Source organism: Branchiostoma floridae, chromosome 9 (assembly GCF_000003815.2).
Source record: "Branchiostoma floridae strain S238N-H82 chromosome 9, Bfl_VNyyK, whole genome shotgun sequence".
Taxonomy (NCBI): Eukaryota; Metazoa; Chordata; class Leptocardii; order Amphioxiformes; family Branchiostomatidae; genus Branchiostoma; species Branchiostoma floridae.
This window is the reverse complement of record NC_049987.1, coordinates 22993661-23015593: the sequence shown is the minus strand read 5'-3', so window position 1 is coordinate 23015593 and position 21933 is coordinate 22993661. Positions and strand designations below refer to the sequence as shown.

The following is a 21933-nucleotide window of genomic DNA, read 5'->3' as shown; positions in this document are numbered from 1 at the left end:
ATTATACACTATTATATATGTAGCCTGATTAAATCTTGCTTATAGCAGCCCGCCCAACATCCGCGGAGGGGCCAGTTACAGCCCTGGACAGCTGAGTTTGTGTTACACAGACTATTATATATAGTATTTAGTAGTATATGCAGTTGCTTCTCACTCCAACTTTTATTATACATCATAAACAGTCGCTTCTTTGTTATTCCATTTGGGAACCTTGACATGTCTAACGCCTGGGATTTTTCAAATTTTGGACGAGGGCGCTGGTAGGTTCCTTACATGAGCGAATTAAGGAATGGTTTCTAGCGCTCGTTCGATCAGGCATTCCTACATCCGAGACGCCCTCTGTCCGCTTCTTTGGAATGCCTGTTTGAACGGGCACTCTAGAACCTATTCCTTAATTCACTTATTAACTGACATCACCACCAAAAGATTTAAATATACTGTCCCCAGACAGGTAGCTATTCTTGTGCACTTGTCTGTCCCTGTTTGTAGACTCCAATATCAGCAATGCTGCCTGAGAGACTGTGTAATCATATATATGTCAATTTCCTAATAAATAAATAAGGTAGCAGAAGTGAAACTACTACTAGTACCCTGGATGGTACCCAGGCTACAAGGAAGGTAGAGGCATAAGAATAATAATTTATGAGTTTCTGGTGAGCTTTGCGTAGCAACCTCATGATACTAGTATTTTACTTTACTCTAACAAGGTACAGTGTTTGGCCAAGTTTGAACTTCAACTTGACAATTCCATTTTTATCATATGTCAACTTGCCAAATTGAAGAATTTATCGCCAACACACTAGAATGCACCTCCCCACCCTTGTGAGATCCGAGACTTTCCTAATGTAGGCAGACATGTCAGAGGGTGTGGCTGTGTATGTAGGTTAGTGGGGCATTGAACTGTAAGGGAGGCATTTCCCTGTTTCTTTTTGTTTTATTTACTTGCCAATCATGCATTTTGGGTATATGTGCTCTGTAGCCTGACTAAAATCGTGCCCCTATGGGGGAGGGGGTCATTAACCCCAGCCAGCAAGAGCTTGTGTAAACACAGGCTAATGTGCTCTGTGTATGTAGGTTAGTGGGGCACTGAACTGTAAGGGGGGGGCATATCCCTTCATGTATGGCTGTGTATGTAGCCTAGTGAAGAAGTGAGGCACTGAACGGTAACAGGGAGGCATTCCTGCTCATATCACTGAACTGTTGACAGTTTTGTGTATGTAAAACCTGGATATACCATTGTGACCACGGACATGGTGCTGACTTAGAGAGTGTACAGTAGGGGTGGGAACCGGTACAGAAAATTGAGGTACAGGTTGTTGATTTTATCCGAGTCAGGTTCAGGTGATCAGGTCCGGACCTGAACCTAGACCTGATTGTCTGTGAAAACTTTAAATTTAAAATCCATTAGTCTTTAGAAAGAACTTAAAAGCACAAGAAGATAATCCCAAACCTGCTGACCCTATTTTTTTTTCAGGACTGAAACATTTTGTTTCCTAGGCCTTACCTGGATGTCTAAACCTCATTAACGCGCGTTTAGGTTTAGGTAGTGCGCGTAGTCCAGTGGTTAGCGGCCCTGCCTCTGGAACTAGAAGCCGTGAGTTCGATTCCGGCTGTGTCGCTCACCCGACTTGCACGCTACCGGAAAGGGTTGCAGTCCTTAGGACAGGACGTTAAGCAATGGTCCACTGTTCATTGTCCTTGTCAAAAATAGCTAGGGGAATTTCCCCGTACAATGAACTTGTAAATACTGTACATAGCGTTTGTCCTCTCTGTCACGACCAGTGGAAGACTAGCTCTTCAGTCCTTTCCTTTCATTAACGTAAACTTCATTTACATTCTTCCTTTTGACGTTTCTGCAGTTTTTGCTGCGTCAGCAGGTTCTCCATCTGTATCGTGACATCCTGCGGAGTCTGCGCCAGGTCAACGACCCCGATCACAAGAAGTACCTCGTGGACTGGGCTCGCCAGGAGTTCAAGCAGAACAAGGCAGAAACTGATGAGGTAGGACTGCAGGGTTGAGAAGCTAAGGTAAAGTTTGTCCTGTTTTGTTTTTTTCAGCTACACTAATTGATTTCCTTGGTTCTCGGATAGAAATGTAGCAAGTTGACTTTGTAAAAGTGTAGGGCAGGGAGGAAAACTTCCATATGAAGTTGTATAAAACCAAGGAGGTTGATAAAACTGAGTGCACCAAGGCATAAACCTGGTCCTCCAGGATTTGTTTACATTGTGTTTTTCCAGTTCAGCATATGTTTTTTTATCTTTAATTTTTAAATCCAAGAACCAACAAATTGAATAGTAATAAACCAATCTTAATGTTATTTCATATCTCCTATTTTTCTTTGAATGGTGTAAATTAAAATCTTTTTTTGTCTGTTACAGGAAGTGATTCGAATGATGCTCTCACGTGGACGTCTTCAGTACAAAGAGCTGCAGAAGACCCTGTCCCTTGTCAAGTGAAGCTAGAACCACATTCAGAACTGTAGTCATTCCAGTTAGACCTTATTGTGTGTGTGTGTGAAGAAGAAACAACAACATGGCTCCCCCAAAGCAGCGTAAGGTTGCCGTCATGGGCTTCCGTGCCGTCGGCAAGTCTTCCCTGACCATCCAGTTTGTCGAGGGGCAATTCGTGGACTCTTACGACCCCACCATAGAGAACACGTTCAACAAGACAATAAAGGTCCGCGGACAGGAGTTTAACCTCCAGTTGGTGGATACAGCCGGACAGGACGAGTACTCGATCTTTCCGCAGGCCTACACCATGGACGTGCATGGTTACGTCCTGGTCTACTCCGTCACCTCGCGCAAGAGCTACGAGGTGGTCCAGGTCATACGCGACAAGCTTCTGGACTTGACCGGCGCGCAGAACGTCCCGATCGTGCTCGTCGGGAACAAGACAGACTTGCACATGGAGAGGGTGATCCCACAGGAGGAGGGGAAGGGGCTCGCCGACCAGTGGAAGTGTCCGTTCGCCGAGTCGTCCGCGAAGGAGAAGGAAAGCGTGAACTCCGTGTTCCAGCAGCTGATCATGGAGATCGAGAGGCAAAATGGCGGCGGACAGCAGAAGGAAGACTGCACTATTCTGTAGGGGGGCAGGGTCTTAGAAACACTATCACCACCCTCCACCCCTTTCCCAGTTCGGTATGGTTAAGTCTATGCCATCAAAATGGAAAAATATGTACCAAATTTGATGGCTTACATGTAGGGCAAAAGACTGCACTATTCTGTAGGGGGGTCAGGGTGTTGTACATCTTGACGAGAAACATTGACCTCCCCCCCTGTTTGGTATGGTTAAGTCCATGCCATCAAAATGGACAGATATGTAGAAACATGCTCACCAAATTGGACGGCTTACATGTAGGGCAAAACTTGTGTCCGAAGAAACCAGGGTTGCCAGTATGCTTAACAAAGACATTTTTGTGAACCTAACCATAGCTTTGTCGCCTGTAGATAAGTGTATAGGCAAGATACATGTTATTTTTGCTTCCTATGGCAGAGAAAATGTGCTGAAATACGGTAGCTATAGTGATCAAGCTTACACTACATGTTTTATTGTGCTAGTAGCAGGGCATGGCTTTACCAATAGAGAAGTCGGTGCTCGAAATACTTTTTTCAGCCAGGTTGCCCAGGCGGCAACCTGAGTCAAAAGCCAGGTTGCGCCATCAACATTTCAGGTTGCCCCTCTTCCAAGTCATTATTTCTTCAACCAAATCAGCCACTTATCCATTATCTTTCCTTCCAAGTAACTACTTATGTTTTATCTTATCAAGAAATAAATACAAAAGCTCATGTAGGTGGTGGGAAAGCGGTGTTCCAATTGCAAAATTTAGGGTTGCATTTGCAAGTGTGTAATTGGGTATTTCAAGCACTGAAGAAGTGTCATTTTGATTTCAGCATGTGGTAGTATTCCTAACTAAGGTTGTGGGGATCAAGGAAGTTCATCTGTGTTGGTAGAAGTCTAGTCTGTGTAACACAAACTCTGCTTTCCAAGATCACACCACCTTTGCCATTGTTTATGTAATTGCATTCTTTACTCTGGATGTACTAACTGGCATTGTACTGACATGTAGAATAAAAAAAACTGTCTTAGTGCTGAATTTCATGATCATTGCCTTGAATTCATCTTTGCAAAACACTTGTAATGCTGTTGTCAAGACGAGATCTTTTTGCCGATTTTGAATAGTGGAAGTAGGCTGTACAGTTTGAAAATCATATATTCCAACATACCATTACGAAGCAGTTTGTAGTGTACTGTTCTCGGAGGAATGAAGCCACGGCACACTGTCATCAATGTCCTTTATTTTGTTTCATTAGGCACAAACTAGTGTGAAATGTGTAACATTAGATGACTGTTTGAGGTGGTCTGTGACCATAGAAACATATCTTTACTTGTCTTCTTAACACTTTGTTAATGCAAATCGTTTGGTGGTTAGTGGTTTTGACTTTGACAGTTTGCTTTCAGTTGCGTGATGAAAGGTTATAGATAATGTAACCCACAAGGAGTACTGTGCAATGATTGGTTGTGCCACAGATAAATGTATTGCTGGGGAAAATTGTCAACTGTATCGAGCATTATTGTTTGTAAGTACTTATAAGAATTAAATGGCAAGAGTCTAGCTATTGTTTCTTTTTAATATTAGATTATTCTTTTTCTCAACCATGAAAGTCTCATCTGCTTTTGTTTCCACGCCTATCAGACATCTTCCTCAAGACTTCTGACGAGTCGCTATATGTAGCCAATGTATCACCAACTCTCATAATTCTACCAGATGCCATGATGCTGCCACATAAGAAAAATACATTAATTTGATTTAAGAGATGTACCAAATTGCAATGCAGCACCAGTAATCCTGAGGTACTGTAATTCCTGATTTTTTAATGTACTTTTATGTTCACAGTTTTCACGGTGATGACTGTAACGTGAACTTATCATTGCTGGTAACAAATGATACAATATACTTTTTATACACTCCTGCCACTGCTGTGAACATTTAGTTCCAATAACAAGTTAAATTTTCTCAGACCGTGAATGTTTGGTACCGAGAAGACAAAGTGAATTACATTACATGTGTATATACAATTCAGATATTTTAGTACAATCTTGAGAAGGCCAATATTACAATGTTTTGTTTTATTTTGACATAGCTGTATGATGGCACCCGGTGGAATTAGGAGTCATTGTTAGGTGACTTTCAGGCTATAACATTATGACATGTATGGTATGATATGTCTACCTCTGTAACAGACAGGGTATACTACAGTCCATTATTTTGCCTCCAGAGAATTGGTGTTGCAAGCAATATTACAGAATCACATAGTTATAACTAACGAAATTTACCAGTAGTGTAGAAAAAAGACTAACTTTTGTATAGCAGAAATTCTTTGCACAAAGCTAAAATGTCACAAGAGAGTATGTACATGTAGCTTTCTGTCTTTGTATGTTAAGCTTCATAGCTAGATATAAAGTGATACTGTACAATGCCTTTCTTCCTTTGAGAGGAGTGTATAGAACATAGCAGCACATTCGTAGACAGGGTACTATGTCTCCATTACACACACATAGTCTCATAGAAAAACTATTGTCAGAAAGTGTACGTAGATCTAAGCTTTGTTTGAAAACAACAAGGCTAAGGTATATTTTACAAGCTCCAAGCAGATGTTGCGTGGAAGATTGTATCATTTTTTGACCACCCAGCTTTTGGTTTATTTAGATCCCCATCAGTGAATTAGCCAGGTTTTTCCGAGATTCCTTTATCCCGAGTCGCAGAAAAACTTGGCCTGTCAGAAAATATTACCATTTTCTACCTTCAATATCTGCTTGGATGTCACATGCTCTTTAAGTTTAACTTTAAGTAGATATAAGTCACTTGTTTACCATAAAGTCAGTATAAGTAAATAACTATTGTTTTGTTTAAAAGAAAACTGACAACTGTCCAGCCAGTTCCCGTGGTCCGAAGTGTAAGATTTACGTTGCGTTTCATTGTGGAAAATGATGTTATGCTAAGTCTTCTGTTCAATTCTGTGAATTACGAATGGTGTATGCAGGAATAGTTTTAAGCCTTAGAAGAGGTTAATAGCTTTCATTGTGAAGGAAAGACTCATTTACTTTGACTTAAAACTCAAAGGTACAGTGGTTGATGGTTCTGATACTCAATAAAAGGCTGATTCCACAGCCAACAACCCCCCCCCCCCCACCCCCCTCTGTTAAAACGTAGTAATGTAAAAGAAAAATGCCAAAACTTGACAGAGATGCAGCCCTTCTCTCATTGGTCAAATGACTATTTGCTTTGCTATCATTGGCTGAACCCTGATTGTGATAGACAGTCAGGATCTGTCAATTTCCTCATTGGAATAGACAACCATAGCAATAAGCAATATACTAGTATATAGTGCTTAAAAGATACCAGAACAGATGTACACTTGATTCCATACCTTTTACTTTTCTCCATATGCATAGCTTTAATATTTACAAGAATACTTGTATCATTGCCCCCCTTCCCATTCTGTAGGATGTAAACACTGACATGCTCAAAGTTCTTGGGATGTGCAATTCCTTAATTCTTCAGTCTACAAGTACCTTTGGATGATTATGTACTGCTGTATCATCATTATTCATGATACTACTGAGTACTGTACTATTACTACTGTATGGATGTGTACTTGATGTTGATTTGAGGACAGTTGTGACACAATATTGTTTGGACAGACTTCCTTATTGTTTTATTTGTAGATGTTTAGAAGTAGTTTTCTTTTTCTTCACTAATGTTTAGAATAAAAACACTGAAGTGTTTGATTGTGCTTGGCTGTTGCAAAATCTTTGTTTCTTCTTTTTGTATATCGTGATCCTTTGTTCTAGCCTGGCCTGCATGCATACTCCGTAATAATGGCTGGGCACTTACTCAATTCTTTTGCTTGCTAACTATGATCATGCGGAAGCGAAAAAATTGAGTCAGCAGTTACTTTGGGGTATGGTACCCAGACTATCTGTGTGCAAAATGTACGATGGCCCCCTTTTCACTAGATGATGGTCTTGTGTTAAAGGGGAAACATATACCCTGAATGAAAAAATATGAATAGGCGTTTGAAAATAAACAAACAAACCCTGCTACTGAAACAAAAAGAAAACTTACTATCCTATGGGCAATTATGCACTACATTATACAAGGTGAACAGCAAACACAGATGAAATATTTAGACTTTATTGTATTGTTTATTTTGGACCTTATTGTTGTTTGTACAAATACATACAAATATGAAACTTTGGACAGAACAGTATGTGTGTAAATACCTGAGCTCAACTGGCCGAACAAATATCATAGAAGTATCATGTTTTAAATATACACCCCTTACAATATAGTAATACTAGATATCACAGTTTCTGATACTCAAACGTTCTGAAACGGCATACTTGCCAGAAAATGGCCTGATTGTGCAGTACTTGAGATGGACGCCAGGTGGCGCCTGTACCAATGGACAATGATACAAGCATGATTGTGATAAAAACACATCAGAGAAACGTTATTAGTAGTGGATGAATTACCATGCTCGAATATTGAGACTATTTTGCTTGTGTTTCCTACAGAGATTGTTTTTGCTCGAAAATTTTCCCACCTTTTCTTAAAATATTTCCCGATAATAAATAAATTAAAACATATGTACATCTTCATTTTCTGTACAACATGCACATATGGATATAAAACTCACAAATCCCTGACTTTCCAAAAATAATTATACCTTAGACTTAATAGTAAACAAGTAAACTTCTGTTCAATATAACAAGATTTTAACTTAATTCCGATTTTTATATATATACTAACAGACGTTGAGGTATTCAGTTCATAAAAATGGCAGTTTTATCAAAAGTCGCTAGACGGCGCCACTACACAGGCCCTTCATCTCTTGTCCAGGTTGTTCCTGGTGGGGAGGCTGGTGCTCTCGTTCTCGTTTCTTCTCGGCAACGGGTTGCATATCCTGACGTCACAGTACTGCCATTCCGTACCCTCCAGGGTCGTAAAACACCACGGCCGCGACCTTCTCCCGCCCGGATTGCGGCAGTAGTTGTGGTTGCCCAAACCGTCCATCTAAAAAAAGTTTAAAATCATAAAAGCTTAATCTTTAAAGATCGATATTAAACGGGATATGCTATAACTGAAACTTTACACCCTGTTCAAAACTGAATTGTTATACTTCGCACTGCAGCTAGGCGGCGCTGCTGCAGTGTGAAGAATGCGATCCCCAACGTAACCCTCTCATCGCGGCTACTCTTTCTTTAGTCTTCCTCTTCACTTCATATTTGAAGATTCCTTCCCCCTCATTATTCATGTTTCTTCCACTAAAAACCCGAACGCTAGTTCACCTTTATCGATGTTCAGGGTTACCTGTATATGTTGTCTTAAAAAGAAAGGGTATTTAGGGCTATATAGTCTACGGACGGTGATTTTAAACTGCTGATATTGAAAATATTGCAGTTCGATATTGATAATATTGCAGTTCGATATTGAAAATATTACATTTTGAATCCACCCGTCAACTTGTTACCCTGAAATACCTTGTTTTCAAAAACACCGGCTATAGGTTACGGCGCGGATAAAGGTGAACTTACGTCAGAACAAGCCAGTTTTTAGGTTAGAAACTTCCACATAGGAAGGCACGCCTAGCTCTAACAACATAACATAAGACGTTTTCTGATCGGCGACCAAGTTCAACAGCAACTTTGTGAACGTACTTCCAGGATCAATGAAGTATTGATCCCGAAGAAGGTGACAGTGGTCGTTGAAAACTTGATCCGTGTGTACTTTTTGTGTTGGAATAAAATTTAGTTTTGACGATGATTACTACCAACACATACGAGCTTCCATGATAACATGTGAACGTACCTTGTCCCCGAGCCAGTATCTGGACATGACGCAGTGCGCCTGCGGCCACTGTGACGTCCATTTCTGACACGTGACCCCCTCCAGAGTGTAGTCCACGTTCCCCCGGTAGTCTCTGCCGTCACCGTACTTACTGAAGAAACACACGTCTGTGTGGAGATGAAGAAAGTATTCCGTTAATTAACAGGTGGTCGTTGATGAATGTTAGACATCCAGGTACTGTCTTCATCTCCTTCGCATATCATAGTTAGGATAGTGTCACTGACGAAAGATAATGGATGTTATCTGAAACGTCTGACCGTTTCCAAATTCATATCCAGTTGCTTGAGTAACTGCTTTTTGGCGTAACAGCTAGTCGTTTTTAATTTTCTATGTTGCATTGTCATTGGATATAGATAAAATGTTGAAGAAGTTATGACCATGAAAAAGGAACATGTATTTGATATTCTTGCAAAGGGCATACTTTCGGCGTTTTTCAACGAAATGAGGTAACGGTGACGGAAATCTTCATCTGACGTCACGAGAAGCAACTCTAGACCTCGACATGTTACTGGTACTTTGTCGTTTTATACTTGGATAAAGTGAGGAACGTGTATTTTCGTTGGACACAAAGTCTATCAAGAGATATCAAGAACCGAACCCTAGCCTAGCCATTCAGTCATTCGACGCCACATATTCTAGGTGCTATATCAAACATCTGTTGTGACATCCCATCACGCCTACCCTTTCTCCGCCTCTGCATGTCCTTCCTGTTGCACTGGTACATGTGCCGAGTCTGCGCAACGTCCAGCTCACTCAGTACCTTCCGCTGCCCGATCTTAGGCTTGGCTCTCCAGCCGATGCGCTTCACCTGGCAAAAAAGGAAATGTTTGTAAACTTGAGTTAGATATTAAACGTTACTTTATAAAGTTAGACATCAACTTGGCTCGTTTGATATGATCAATAGTAGCAGTCATTTTCAGTCTTCCCTATGCTTTAGTGTCCGTTGATGTTGACGCCATGCGCGCCACAATTCTAGGGGTTTAACTCTTTGTTAAAATCATCCCGGGGCCCGGCCGTGCCCCCAAAATAGCCCGGTAGACACAGTGTGTCCCACGGGGCAATGTAGGGGTCACGCCCAAAAGTGCAAAAGAAGCCCCCTTTTCCAATCGTAACCGAAGCATAACACAGGCTAAGGGTGGGTTCACAACAGCGTATATATTTCCAAGTCCGTATGAGGTCCGTATGGAATATTTAGCCTCTACCAGGCCCCACAGGTCACTAAAAATGAGTAAAAATTGGACAAATATGCAGACACATAGGAGTATGCTGGCCGAGGAGTATGGTTTGTGACCACCTCCCCTGGTATGTAATATTATGTTTTTATACTTGTCCAAATTCTTTCATTTTTTTCAGCCATCTGTGGAGCCTGGTAGAGGCTAAGGATCCCATACGGACCTCATACGGACTATATACGCATGTGTGAACCCACCCTAACCAACGCCAGCCAGCCGTACCTTGATAGTTGGTTTCCCGTTGACAGAGAAGTAGTTTGGTCCATAGTGCATGATGCTGTTGTAGTCGTACGCCACGTGTGACCCTACCCCCACCCCACCCCCACATTACACCCCCCACCCCCAGACAGCCGTACCTTGATAGTCGGTTTCCCGTTGACAGAGAAGTAGTTGGGTCCGTAATGCATGATGCTGTTGTAGTCGTACGCCACACCCAGCGTGTTGATGGTCTTGTACGTCATCTTGTCGAAGTTCTCCTCGGCACCGGGAAGGATGTTCCCCCGAAGGATGCGGATGTATTTGTTCCGGTCGTAACGGGCCTGCCACAACACGGAAAACAATTTTTAAGCATGCTTGAAAAAAATCTCACGGGTCTTTAATAGTGGCAAGTGTGCAGATGTTGTCACACTAGCAGCACCAAATCCGTAGGTGTTTTTGGCACCTTTGTACAGATTAGCTATGAGGCTCGGTGGGCGTCACTCCACCGTCATGGGGGCAGGGGCATGGCGAGTATCGAACTCGGGACCTACTGATTCTGATTCCAACGCTCTAGCCGTTGCGCCACACAGACATCCCATACATGCTTAAATACTACTTAAAGGATCTTTTCGTTCTTTACTACCACTATCCATGTTCGTTAATATTACCTTTACGTGTGCTTTTCGAAGTAACTTGACACCTGCGTTATTTCAAAGTTTCCTTTTTTTGTTAAGTACTCTTTATGATCCCTATCCGTGTACGTAAACATAAACATTACGTGTCCTTTCAGCAGTTTGTTGGGTTGTACTTGTCAGATGCGTTATTCCATGGTATCCTGTAGCCTTTACGTATTGTTGGGGTCCGTATTAAAAAGGCTTACGAAACAACTACCTTAAGTAGTATTATCCTTATACACAGGCGGTTAATTGTACAGGTCTAATTGTATTAGCTGTCAAAATGGCTGATGTATAATCTCATGGGTTACTAGTATATTCCTGGCCGTAACTCGTAACGATACTTCTGTCCTGACCATGTAATCCATTTATGCTTTTCGAGCAACGAAATGCTATTAAAACCTTGAAGCACAACAGCCAAACGTTACTGTACCACTTCCACCTTTACTTGGCTTAGCCACAGCTATGCCAAAACCACAACGGTTCTCGCGATCGTGCGTTAAAACCTTACAAAATATCTCTACCCTAAGGTGTAAAAATACAAAAGGAGGGTGACGTACAAGTTGCAATTTTGATAAACACGTAAAGGGAGGTTTAAGCTAAACCTTAACGATGAGATATTGCTTACAGCTATAAAGCTGCAAAGTGATTTCTCCTTAGATGTCGCTGAAGGTTGAAGCTCACAAGGACAAAAGCAGATCAAGAGTGACGTATAAGTGGCAATTTTGATAAACGCAGAAGTGATCTACCCTAACCCGCACAGAAGACATTTTGTATGACTGCCTAAAGCCACTTAAAGCGTCAAAGCTGCAAAATGATCTCCCCTTAAATGTGGCTGAAAAGCTGAGACTCACAGTGACAAAGGCAAAGTGGCAATTTTGATAAACACAGAAGCAGAATTGACCTAAGTCACCTAACCCAACCCTCACAGAAGACGTCGTGTATGCTTGTCTAAAGCCACTTAAAGCGTCAAAGCTGCAAAATGATCTCCCCTTTAATTTATTTATTTATTTATTTATTTCATCTTGAAACAGATGGGTAGCCCCTACAACAGTGCATAGTTGATTTTCAAGGGGCCCATCAAACATGTAGCTGAAAAGTTGAGACTCCCAGTGACAAAGGCGAAGTGGCAATTTTGATAAACACAGAAAGGCAGTAAGGACCTAACCTAACCCTCTCAGAAGACGTCGTGTATGCTTGTCTAAAGCCACTTAAAGCGACAAAGCTGCAAAATGATCTCCTCTTAAATGTAGCTGAAAAGTTGAGACTCACAGTGACAAAGATGAAGTGGCAATTTTGATAAACACAGAAGCAGAATGGACCTAACCTAACCCTATCAGAAGACATCTTGTATGCTTGTCTAAAGCCACTTTGCTGCAAAATTATCTCCCCTTAAATGTTGCTGAAAAGTTGAGACTCACAGTGACAAAGATGAAGTGGCAATTTTGATAAACACAGAAGCAGAATGGACCTAAACTAACCCTCACAGAATACATTTTGTATGCTTGTCTAAAGCCACTTTGCTGAAAAATGATCTCCCCTTGAAAAGTTGAATGTAGCTGAAAAGTTGAGACTCACAGTGACAAAGGCGAAGTGGCAATTTTGATAAACACAGAAGCAGAATGGACCTAAACTAACCCTCACAGAATACATTTTTCATGCTTGTCAGAAGCCGAATAAAGCGTAAAATCTGCCCTTAAATGTAGCTGAAAACGTTGAGACTCACAGTGACAAAGGCGAAGTGGCAATTTTGATAAACACAGAAGCAGCATTCGAATGGACCTAACCTAACACTCACAGAATACATTTTTCATGCTTGTCATGATCAGAAGCCGAATAAAGCGTTAAATCTCACCTTAAATGTTGCTGAAAACCTTAAGACTTACAATGACAACGCAAAATAACGTGCAAGTGACAATTTTGATAAACTCAGAAAGGACCTAACCTAACCCTCACAGCCGAAAACATTTTGTTCGCTTGTCAATAGCCACATAAAGCGTCAAAGCTGAAATGATCTCCTCTTAAATTAGCTGAAACGCTTAGACTCACAATGACAAAGGCAGAGTGACGTGTAAGTGTCAGTTTTGATAAACTCAGGACCTAACCTAACCCTCACAGAAGACATTTGTTCGTTTGTCAGAAGCCGCATAAAGCGTCAAATCCCCCCTTAAATGTAGCTGAAACGTTGAAACTCACAACGACAAAAGTAGAATGAAGTGGCAAAACTCAGAAAGGACCTAACCTAACCCTCACAGGAGACATTTTGAATGCTTGTCCCAAGCCGCATAACGCGTCAAATCTTCCCTTAACTGTCGCTGAAAACTCACAATCGTTTGTGAGACTCACAAAGGCCGAGTCGTTTACGGGTAAAACGAGAAATGCAGCCTTGCTGTGTTTAACTAACCCTCCTCTCCCAGGGATCAATCCGCCCCATTGTGGTGGAACCATTCACCCCGTGATCGCCTAAACACACCGAGCAGACAGTTTAAGGTGCGGATAAACTTCTCTATCCTGCTAACCTAACGAAGAATAGGTGCGCGATCACTGCAGATCCCCTGAGCACGGCTAATGGTTGCAGTGTGGGGACAGAAAGCCGCGCAGGAGAAAGGGGTGGGCGGGGCACAAAATTGGCAGATTGAGACTTTAAGCTCCTTAGAGGACGCCCGGACAAAGGGCACTAAAGAAATGGTTGCGATGAAGGTCGTTGGTGAACCTACGTGACATTGTGGTGACATGTTCACAACGGTAATTAGTAGTTCACAAGGTTATTTATAACAGGAGAAGTAAACAGTTCAACATAGTGTTTCTCAGGTACATAACCGCACCGTCACTGTATGTTTCTACTCCATAGATGTTTCAACACCCTGTTTGTTGTCTTCTAGATCTTTAAGTATAAAGTAAATACATTTTAACAGTACGAAGTGACATTGTCTTATCATGACGTGATTAACCCGAATTGGGTTGTGGGAAAGCCTTCCAACTTCATCAAAACACTAGAGGTGTAACACGGCATTCCTTCGACACTGATGTCATTTTTAAACGATCGGTGGAAGACTGCATGAATGAGGGGGGGGGGGGGTCAAGAGTACAAGCGGCATACCCGGACAGATTTATTCTATCGACTCACTCTGGGAAGGACACCTATTCTTTTCAATAAGTGTGGTGGGTTCTTTAACGTTTCCAAGGTGTGGCTCTTCTCGAATATAGGACCTCCATTTAATGTCCTATCTGAAGGACGGCCCTAACCGAAGTTAGGTACTCATTTTCATGCAGCAAAGTGAGGAAAGTCGTCTTAAGTACCTTTCATTGCCCAACGTTGGAGCACACTGGGGGATGCGAACCCAGAACCTCTGGGCTTTGAGTTAAACACGCTACGCTTTGCGAACTGACGCGGGGCTAGTATTAATAAGGACATACATGAACAGGTATTCAGTGGTGCATGTATCCCGTGTATCGTCTGCTTCTTCCCTTTGATCAAGCTTTGATGATTTTTTTCTGGCTGCTGCCTTCAGTCTCTTGGCGCCAAGACCAGACACCTGCGATATGTAAGACATAATGTCCGCCATGACATGACAGGTAACGTTATGTAAAGCTCCTGAAATATGGACGGATTTGGAGAACATAATAAACGGCAGTCTAAGGCTTACCATTTTAATTCTTCATCTTGGCGACTACAGCGAAAACAGCATACGAAATACGGCATAAAAGACCCCATTTCAACCCAAACGAGTTCTGTTTGCGTTGAGGACGAGTGAATGACACTTTCCGAGTATTTGAGCAATTTGACGTTTCGCCGAAGGGGCAGGTCCTGATGACACGGTTTGTGTCGACATGATGATGGCCTGCATTATACGGACGCCGGGGCCTGTCATTAGCGGTGATTAGGCTAATTAATACCCCCGTCCGGAGACAATTAACGGTTCGGAGGGTGTAATTGTATGACCTCATGTTCTGTGCAGTCATAGAAGTCTCTGATCCGGTGCTGTAAGGCGCGGTAGCACTTGTCATGGGATTTTTTGTTGGAGTAGAATTTTCAGGGATGATTTGACATAAACATACCTGGCTTCCGTCAGGTCTTTTTAAGGCCCCCTTTCCACTAGACGGCGATCGCGCTGCGCTCTTACTGTGACCGAAATAGAATATGTGTAACCTTTGATTTCATACTGGGTTTATCATACAGCATGTAAAAGTGTGCCAAAAGTGTAAATTCGTTGAGCGATATGTCAAACGTTCTCTGTCGCAGAGAGAGCGAGGCTAGAGCGCCGTCCTAGTGGAAAGGGGGTATATGGGGGCATGGATAACGCTATTTCACCTTTATCTACGCGGTAGCCTTTATCCACTATATTCAAAACAGGGTATTTAGGTATATCTTGTCGACGGACGGTGGTTTCAAACTGTAATATTTCATATAGGTTATCCCGCAATTAAGATAAAGGTGACTAGCTTTAGTCATCTCCAAACAGATGTAGGCAGGCCAAAAGGTGACGTTTCTCAAGCCCAAGCTCCGCGGAACACCGATCCATTTGGCCGTGACAAAAAATACGATCTAGCCTTTTAGCAGGCTCCACAGGACGCTAGAAATAGTAGAAATTGGCCAATAGACAGATAGCATGCCAGAGTTGTGTGACTCTCCCGGCCAATTACTGTAAATGCATTTAATTTCGCGGTAGCGGGAAAAAGGACTTTTCGCAGTGGTTTTAAGTTCGCGGTAGCACCAAAGACTGCAGTCTAATACCAGAATAAAAAAAATGTTCGCGGTGGTTTTAAATTCGCGGTGAAGTGGCCATCGCGAAAACCGCGAACATTAATCCACCGCGAACATTTCTGTATTTACAGTATTTCCCTTTTGCCGAATCTACGACCCATACCCCCGTAGGAAGGCCTGGCGGAGGCTTCATCCACACAGCAGAGTTTGACGCCGGTATACAATTCAAAACAGCACATAATACTCCCAAAAAATGCCAAAGACCAGACTTTCTTTGGAGGCTATATATACAGTAGGGTTCGACTTGAGCCCGTCTACATTGAAATATGATTTGTCCTTTCCTTTATAAACTCTTGGCCCCAATGAAATTACTCTAAAGCATGAAGTATTTAGTCATTCGGCCTTGAAGAACGTTCTAATCTATCCTTTGTACGACTGTTTAGAGATTATTACATACATCTATCCTGCGGTCGGCGACTTTTATGTCTGTGTCAGTCCGCCCGGGGTCGGGCACATCCGGTCCACACAGCTACCTGCGCTGCTTCATTACAATAATTACAGCTTCAACCGACTACTTATTCCCACATTCCTCCCGCAGCCGCCAGCCTAAGGGTTACAGCACGGTTAACCGTCCCCGGGAAATAACACAGGAGCCGCGGCTAGAATTACGGGAGTGTGGGGGAATTTCTGTGGAGCTAAACACGGTCATCTTTCTTTTGTTCGTCTCTTTGTGTTTCTATTGTTCGATGTGTTTTTATTGGTATGGGAGCTATACAAATCTCACGAAGACAATATGCCAAACATACCAAGAATCAGCATATCTAATCATTTTACGTCGATGAAAGTCAGTAGACATTCGGGTAATAAGATATACAAGATATCAGTCACTCAAGCAACTGGCTGGGCATGTTATTACGAGGAAGAATTACAGGCGTGTTTGGGAATTTGTGTTGAAGTAAACACGGACAGCTATTAGCAGGAAGAAAGGTTTTTCACCGTTCTTTTGTTCGTCTCTTAACGTTCCCTTTGTTTAATGTCTTTTTGGTACGAGCGCTCAACAAATCTCACGACGGCAATACTACAAAACATGCTAAGAGTCAAAATAACTAATTATATATCTTACATTGATGAAGGTTAGATATCCAGGTAAACCGGTAATAAGATACTCAATATAGGTTACCCAAGCAACTTGGGTAAATTTGAAGACTCAGTCGAATATTGTAGTGGTTGGTTGTCTTAAACGTCTTACGGTACGGTCTCTCTGACTGCGTTTCCAAAATCTACACAGTTCCTTGAGTAATTGCTACCTTGTTTAACTCATTATTTTGCCACAAAGAAAAAATGTTGTAATCCGTTTTGAGCATGCAGCTTTATCCGCGAGCTAGAAATTTTAAATTTCGGTCTTTGATTCCTAAACTGACAAAATCCAGACGAGAACACGAAGGTCTCTCTGTTTACCACCCAGATTTGATCCTTACACAGAGAGGGTTCCTAACTAATGTTGCCAATAGGTCCTGCAGTGTATACAAGGTCCAAGGGTTGGCGGGGTTAAGTCTGCCTTCCAGCGAGCGACAACGGGAAGAATAAAAAGGTAATCCTCGGGAGTTGGGAGGGGATACTAGCGGGGCTGTGGGAGGAATTTAGAACATCGCGAGCAATTTGGAGTTAAGCTAAGGGCACAACCCGCCGCACGTGCAAATACGTGCTGTCTACGTGCCCAAACGTGGGCAATCTTTTGGGATCCGTAAGTGGTAAGTACCGCCTCGGTACGAACTCGTAGGGAATCCGACGGATGATTTTAGAGCATACAGACACGCCGTAGAACTTTACGTGCAGACAAAACTTTGTGTGCCATGCGTTGACGTACTCCCTCCCTGCTCTTGCCAGTCGTTCCCCACGTTTTCAGAAATACGTGGCGGACATGGCCTCCCCAAAAACGTACGGACAAACTGCACGTACGGTGGGTTGTGCCCTTAGCTTTAGCTTTAAGGATCCTCGCGTGTGGAGGTATGCAGGGAAGGAGGGTGGAAACCCCAAACATCGTTACCTGCAGGTGCGAGGGGACGGAGTTGTAAATAGCGTCTCAACAGGGGCCAATTTGCATCGGAGTTTACAGTGGACAAGTCGTAACTTTCCACCAATTGTTCCCATTATTAAGTACGCCCCTCCGTGTGTACTGTATAATTGTGTAGACTGACAAAGTCCTTGAGTTAGACTTAGCAGTAAATTTGTCGTCGGTGTGGCATTGCAACAACCACGTATCGAATCAGCAGAACAGATGGTTAGGACAGTGGTGATGTTCAAGTGTGGCAGAAACCCATGCCCTACACTTCCTTACAGACATGTCGAGCACTGAAATGGTAGGGCAATGAAAGTCTATCACATCCCATAAACAACATTTATCAGACCGAGACGGGGGGTGATACAGACTTCCTTGCACCTTTGACCCATTCCTGGAGTCACGTGCTTCCAAGGTCACGTGTTGGAAATCAAGTCGGTCATCATCCTGAAGAATGTCTAGAATCTCTTTGGGTTGGATTTTAAGAATGAGCTTTTCTATGAAAAGCCTTTAAATTACCTACAAACTTTCCTAGTTCCGTTTTGCGCGCTTTCTGATCTGTACATTGATCTGAAAGCATTTAGATTTTGTCGATCTTTGTAAGCCGACAAAGAAGGCTTGCCCTATATTTTTCTCCTCACTTGGTTGCAATTAGTTTGGTAATTGGGAAACCTTGGTTCAATCCTGGTTAGGGCATCTTGGTTGGGGCTGCACCTGTCTTTCGTAAGGAATGTAAAATGGGGCTCGAGGATGTGTCTCCAGCATGTTAAAGAGGATGGGCTAACAACCTCATATGGGCCTCCCAGTAAAGATATACCCTGCTACTGAAACAGCAAGGAAACTTTTCGCCCATTGTGGCATCGAAAACCACAAGGTGAACAACAACAACATAGACCGAAGAGAAGAACAGTAGACGGTACCTGTTCGTGCCAGAAGCCAACAACAACAGCAAAAACGACAGCAACAACAACAACAACAACATAGACCGGAGAGGTACCTGTTCGTGCCAGAAGCCCACGGCATGTCCAATCTCGTGCACCACGGTACCGAACAGCTCACAGCCCGACTCCAATAACAACAACAACAACAACAACAACAACATAGAGCGGAGAAGTACCTGTTCGTGCCAGGAGTCCACGGCGTGTCCGATCTCATGCATTACGGTACCGAACAGCTCACAACCCGACCCCAGGGACACAACAACAACAACAACAACAACACAGCAACAACAACAACATGGACCGGAGAGGTACCTGTTCGTGCCAGAAGCCCACTGCATGTCCGATCTCGTGCACTACAGTACCGAACAGCTCACAGCCCGACCCCAGGGGCACAACAACAATAATAACAACAACAACAACAATAACAACATAGAGCGGAGAGGTACCTGTTCGTGCCAGAAGCCCACGGCGTGTCCGATCTCGTGCACCACGGTACCGAACAGCTCACAGCCGGACCCCAGGGACACAACAACAACAACAACAACAACAACAACAACAACATAGACCGGAGAGGTACCTGTTCGTGCCAGAAGCCGACGGCGTGGCCGATCTCGTGCACCACGGTACCGAACAGCTCACAGCCCGACCCCAGGGACAGCTTCTGTTCCCCGCCCTGCATTCCCACGTACGACCAGCAACTGTGAAACGTATTACAAACGTATTACAAACGTATCACAAACGGATTACAAATGGATTACACATGGATTGCAAGTGGATCTACTAAAGAGCTAATCTTCCACTGGTCAGAAAAATGTTGTGTATAATGTACGTAGGCTCATTGTGATGTTTCTCTAGCTTTGTCCACAAGAACAATTTACAAATTGAAACTTACGTACGGTCATCAACTGTGACGAAATGAAACACATTGTTAGAAACGTAGAAATTTATTCCATCTCAAAAAACTCTACACAAGATAGAATATCCGAATGATTACCAAAGGTTTTGTCCTTGAAATGACTGTAGTTTGTATCAGTATCACGGTGGTTATCATAATAGTCTACCGTAAGTATGACTGTCCATGTGGCTTCTTTTGGAACTTGTAACTTCCCTATAGAATGTCTAATAATATTAACCAAATATATTTAAAGTGAACTTTTCAAGATTTTGATGTTTTCAAAGACTCACCCCGCATCCCCGATGAAATGTAGGAAGTTGACATCTCCTCTCTTCTTCTTCCTGAACTTGACACAAGTTTTCCTCATCCAGTGTCTCATGGCGGCCCGAACTACCTTCCGCGTTTTCCTGTCTTTAAAAAAATGATAAAGAAAGGAAATGATATTAAAACTTCTCCTGGGGTCACCGAGTGTGTCTAAAGCGTTTTAGTCAATTCAGAAGGAAATTAAGAGGAAAGTAACATCAAACTAGACTCTTTCTATAAGTTTTATAGGTCATTGAGTGTTGTTAGACCGTTTTAGTTCGTATCTAGATCTTCGCCATGAAGTTGTACCATGGCAGAGCAACTTTATTGTGGGTGTGTTTGTATGTCAAGAGCATAACTAGAAACGATGTAAATGTATCTTCATGATATTCGGTATTTGAGTAGCGGTAACACAAATCGAGAAGTTGTTGATCGTTCTGTATAATATTTGGTGAATGCAGTTGCAAAAAGGAAGGTCAAGTTCGGTAAATGAGAGAGCACGGCGAGAACACCGTCCTAATACAAAGGGGGTAATAAGAGGCAGGTCTTGAACTGTTTGAACAAATGACCAGGATCAGAGAAAAGTTATGTCCCATCGTACCCAGAGTAGTCTTGTTGAGCTGGAAGGGTATGACGCCCTCTGGCCAGAGCAGTAAGCGGTCCTTCACCGCGGCCCGGCGGTGTCTGAGCGCCTGTAGCTCCGACGGGGACACCACGATGTCCCCCTGGTAGAACGGCGAGGGCGTCGGGGCTGTAAATGTAATGGTAAAACCGTCATTCTCAACTGGTTTAAAGCATGGTGTACTTTCAAGTAGATAGTAGCTATGCCTCTGACGATTTTAGCTTCCTTACAGTGTTCATTTGATTTTCATTACATTTCTTTCTTCTTTTTTTCCTTCTTCCTTTCTTTCTTTCTTTCTTTCTTTCCCTCTATTTTTTCTTTCTCTTCCTTTCTAGCGTTGTTAGAAGTCTGCGAAGGAGGGTGAATTTGTCATGATCATTGCTACCGTGGCCCACACGTACAATGGGCAACACAACTGTCTACCTGCGAAAAATAGTGTGATGAGCAGGTAAACATGTGTGTTGCGCATGTAAACAGGTGCGTCGCCCATTGTACGTGTCGGCCACAGTACATTACAGGAGGGATGTGTTATGAGGACCCCCGCGTGGTGATAACCTGTCTGCCTCTTCAACACAGCAGGATGAGCAGGCAAAATGTGTGCATTGAGCAGCTAAAAAGGTATGCTGTGTAACACAAACTCCACTGTCCGGGGCTGTAACTGGCCCCTCCCCGCTTCAAGGAGACCGGCGGGCTGCTATAAGCGAGATTTAATCAGGCTAGTAAAAATGTATGCTGAGCAGGTTGTGTTTCCTATTGTACCTGTCGGCCACAGTACATTACAGGATGGATGTGTCATAAGAACCCCCATGTGGTGATGACAGTCCAAATAGACAAGCAGTCACACAGAACCGTAAAGTCCGTGACCTCCCGTGACCCCGACATACGAGTAGTCGGACTGGACTTGAGGTCAAACCTTGTAGATGTCATCCATCCGAAGATCCGCCACAAGATACAAACTAGGTTATTTTTGTGTCACGCCGAAAGGATTTCTTGATAACAAAGATATGTATCTTTTAAGCCCCGTCGGCCTGTTTTAATATGACGAAAAACTCACAAGCAGAGTGTTTAAGCGAAAGCATAAGAAGCGTTTAGAATATATGTTACAAATGTAATGCGTAGTTAAAAAGTGACAAAATATAAGTATGGACTGCCAGGCCTCATTTCGTAATTATTCTTTTCAACGTTTCATCGAATAAAAGGATGAATAAATCTCGAAGATCCGCCACTAGTTAGCCACAAGTTATTACGTGTGCCACGTACGCCCAAAAGGATTTATATATTTCAAAACTAAATAAATTTTAGTTTCTTTTTTTTTACTATGGACTAAATTACAACGAAACACTCGCAAGTGAAGTGAAGTGTTTAGAATTTGTGATACAAATGCTATTCTATT

General features: G+C 42.7%; 2 protein-coding genes across 2 annotated transcripts; one reads left to right on the top strand and one right to left on the bottom strand.

Annotated features, from left to right (window-relative positions):
• Window positions 1–1859: 1859 nt before the first annotated feature.
• Window positions 1860–3788, top strand: LOC118422947 (GTP-binding protein Rheb-like). The gene is made up of 2 exons (XM_035830834.1): window positions 1860–2000; window positions 2379–3788. Exon 2 carries the CDS (start codon window positions 2533–2535, stop codon window positions 3082–3084), a length of 552 nt encoding a protein of 183 aa, XP_035686727.1. The 5' UTR covers window positions 1860–2000; window positions 2379–2532; the 3' UTR covers window positions 3085–3788.
• Window positions 3789–6423: 2635 nt separating this feature from the next.
• LOC118422336 (zinc metalloproteinase nas-4-like) lies at window positions 6424–21467 on the bottom strand. Its single transcript, XM_035829855.1, has 8 exons — window positions 21425–21467; window positions 20520–20702; window positions 19906–20026; window positions 19298–19418; window positions 10500–10682; window positions 9593–9719; window positions 8873–9018; window positions 6424–8077 (listed from the first exon to the last, which is right to left on the bottom strand). Exons 1-8 carry the CDS (start codon window positions 21465–21467, stop codon window positions 7889–7891), a joined length of 1113 nt encoding a protein of 370 aa, XP_035685748.1. The 3' UTR covers window positions 6424–7888.
• Window positions 21468–21933: the final 466 nt, after the last annotated feature.

Excerpts from the sequence above, each read along its gene's own strand:
- LOC118422336 (XM_035829855.1), bottom strand. The coding sequence starts at position 21,467 with ATGACATCTACAAGGTTTGACCTCAAGTCCAGTCCGACTACTC. Across the intron at positions 20,703-21,424 it reads CAAGTCCAGTCCGACTACTC|TTGAGAATGACGGTTTTACC; the intron begins GTATGTCGGGGT and ends GCTTTAAACCAG. Across the intron at positions 9,019-9,592 it reads CATGCAGAGGCGGAGAAAGG|ACGTGTGTTTCTTCAGTAAG; the intron begins GTAGGCGTGATG and ends ATCTCCACACAG.
- LOC118422947 (XM_035830834.1), top strand. The coding sequence starts at position 2,533 with ATGGCTCCCCCAAAGCAGCGTAAGGTTGCCGTCATGGGCTTCCGTGCC.